Raw genomic sequence first — 2,437 nt, forward strand, 5'->3', positions numbered from 1 at the left:
TTAGAAGAGCGCCGAAGAGGAAGCCCATATTATCTCCGGTACATTTCTTGTTAATTTTCATCCTTATTTCGTTTTATTTGACTTGGGGGCCACCCATTCGTTTGTGTCTAAGAGTCATATGACGACCTTAGGTTTGGGGGAGGGAGAATTAGCCAATGACGACGTGTCCTTACCTTGTTAAAAAGTGTACAAAGAAGTGTCGGTTATAGTACATGAAACAAACTTTCCGGTAAACCTTTTTGAATTTCCTTTGGAGGAATTTAAAGTGACCCTAGGAATGGATTGGTTAAGTAAACACAAACCTAACATAGATTATCACCAAAAGAAAATAACCTTGAAGGGACCCAAAGGTGCTAGGGTATCGTACAAGGGTTACTTGGTCAACCCAAAGTGAAGCTCCTTATGGTAATGACCTTAAAGACGTGTTTGAAGAAGGGTTGTCTCATGCTTTGTGTCATGTGTAGGATAATAGTATAGAAAGACCACAAGCTCAAGAGATACCGGTAGTAAGAGAGTTTGAGGATGTGTTTCCGGAGGAGTTACCCGGATTACCTCCACCAAGGGAAGTAGAATTTGGGGTGGATTTGAAGCCGGGTGCGGGACCAATCTCTAAGGCCCCGTACTGTATGGGTCCAAAAGAGTTAGAGGAATTTAAGAAGAAACTTTAGGAGTTAGCGGATAATGGGTACATTAGATCTAGTGTTTAACCATGGGGAGCACCAGTTTTATTTTTGAAGAAGAAGGACGGGACTTTGAAGTTATGCATCGAATAAAGGCAGTTTAATAGCGTCACCGTAAAGAACAAGTATCCTCTACCAAGGATCGACGATCTATTCGACCAAATTAATAGAGTCGGTGTATTTTTAAAGATTGATTTGAGGTCGGGGTATCACCAATTGAAGATTAATGATGAGGACATCCTGAAGACCGCTTTTAGATCAATATATGGGAACTATGAGTTTGTAGTGATGCCATTCGGGTTAACAAATGCCCCGACCGTGTTCATGGATCTCATGAATAGGGTGTTTAGCCTGTATTTGGGTAAGTTTATAGTAGTGTTCATAGACGACATTTTTGTCTACTCCAAGACCAATGAGGAGTATAAAGAGCACTTAATAATCTTGTTGCAAACCTTGAGGGAGCATGAACTTTATGCAAAGCTTAGTAAGTGCGAGTTTTGGTTGTAGAAAGTGGCTTTCCTAGGCCATGTTATATTAAAAGAAGGAGTTTTCGTATACCCAACAAAGATTGAGGCCGTGTCTATGTGGGTAGCACCCAAGAATGTAGCGAAAATCCGAAGCTTCTTAGGTCTTACCGGGTATTATCGGTGGTTCATGAAAGACTTCTCCAAGATCGCTAGACCTTTGACATCCTTGATGAGAAAGGAAAACGGTTTCAAGTGGGACGGGAGTTGTGAGACGGCCTTCTTGACTCTAAAGGAGCACTTGACCACGATCCCGGTGTTAGCCTTGCGGGACGGGAGTGAGAATTTCGAGGTGTACACCGACCCTTCAAAGAATGGCTTGGGATGTGTACTTATGCAAAATGGTAGAGTCATTGGCTATGCATCGCGACAATTGAAGACATATAAGGAAAACTATCCAACACATGATTTAGAGTTGGGAGCCGTTGTCTTTGCCTTGAAAATTTAGAGACATTACTTTTATGGAGCAACCTTTAAGGTGTTTTCCGATCACAAGAGTTTGAAATACATCTATCCCCAAAAGGAGTTGAACATAAGGCAAAGAAGATGTATTGAACTCATTGAGGATTATAACATGGATATAGTATACCATGAATGGAAAGCCAATGTGGTGGCCGATGCCTTAAGTAAGAAGTTAGTGCACTCCTTGTGTACCGCTTTGTCCACGCTAATATTGAAGGAAGAGGTGAAGAAGATGGGCATTTATGTGATAAGAAATGGTGATGCAATTGGGGACTTAACTTTAGAACTCGAGTTATATGATGAAATTCGGGAGAAGCAAGCAAGTGATGTGAAGATTCAAGAGTGGAAAGGGGTGCTAGAGAGGGGAGAGCCCTCAAGATTTGAGTTGCATGGGAATGGAAGCCTTAGATTTAAAGGGAGATGGTGCATACCAAATGATGAAGAGCTTAAGAAAAAGATAATGAATGAAGCTCATAACACACCTTACTCAGTGCACCCGAGTGGTGGTAAGTTATACAAGGACCTTAAGAAGACCTTTTGGTGATCAAACATGAAGTGGGAAGTGGCGGAATTTGTGGCAAGATGCTTGACTTACCAAAGAGTGAAGGGAGAACACAAGAGACAACAAGGGAAAGTGCAACCACTAGAAGTACCGGAATGGAAGTGGGAGTCGTTATCTATGGATTTCATAGTGGGGTAACCAAGAACTCAAAAGGGGAACAACATGATTTGGGTCATTGTGGATAGGTTAACCAAATCGGCTCATTTCAT

At 41.7% G+C, this 2,437-nt stretch overlaps 1 protein-coding gene across 1 annotated transcript; it reads left to right on the forward strand.

The window, feature by feature from the left end:
• The first annotated feature begins 1,778 nt into the window (after positions 1-1,778).
• Positions 1,779-2,210, forward strand: LOC141618680 (uncharacterized). Its single transcript, XM_074435762.1, has one exon. The coding sequence runs from the start codon at positions 1,779-1,781 to the stop codon at positions 2,208-2,210; it is 432 nt and encodes a 143-aa protein (XP_074291863.1).
• Positions 2,211-2,437: the final 227 nt, after the last annotated feature.

The sequence above is a fragment of the Silene latifolia genome, chromosome X (genome assembly GCF_048544455.1).
Source record: "Silene latifolia isolate original U9 population chromosome X, ASM4854445v1, whole genome shotgun sequence".
NCBI lineage: Eukaryota > Viridiplantae > Streptophyta > Magnoliopsida > Caryophyllales > Caryophyllaceae > Silene > Silene latifolia.

What these genes read in the sequence shown, in the direction of transcription:
- LOC141618680 (XM_074435762.1), top strand. Translation starts at nt 1,779, where the DNA reads ATGGATATAGTATACCATGAATGGAAAGCCAATGTGGTGGCCGATGCC.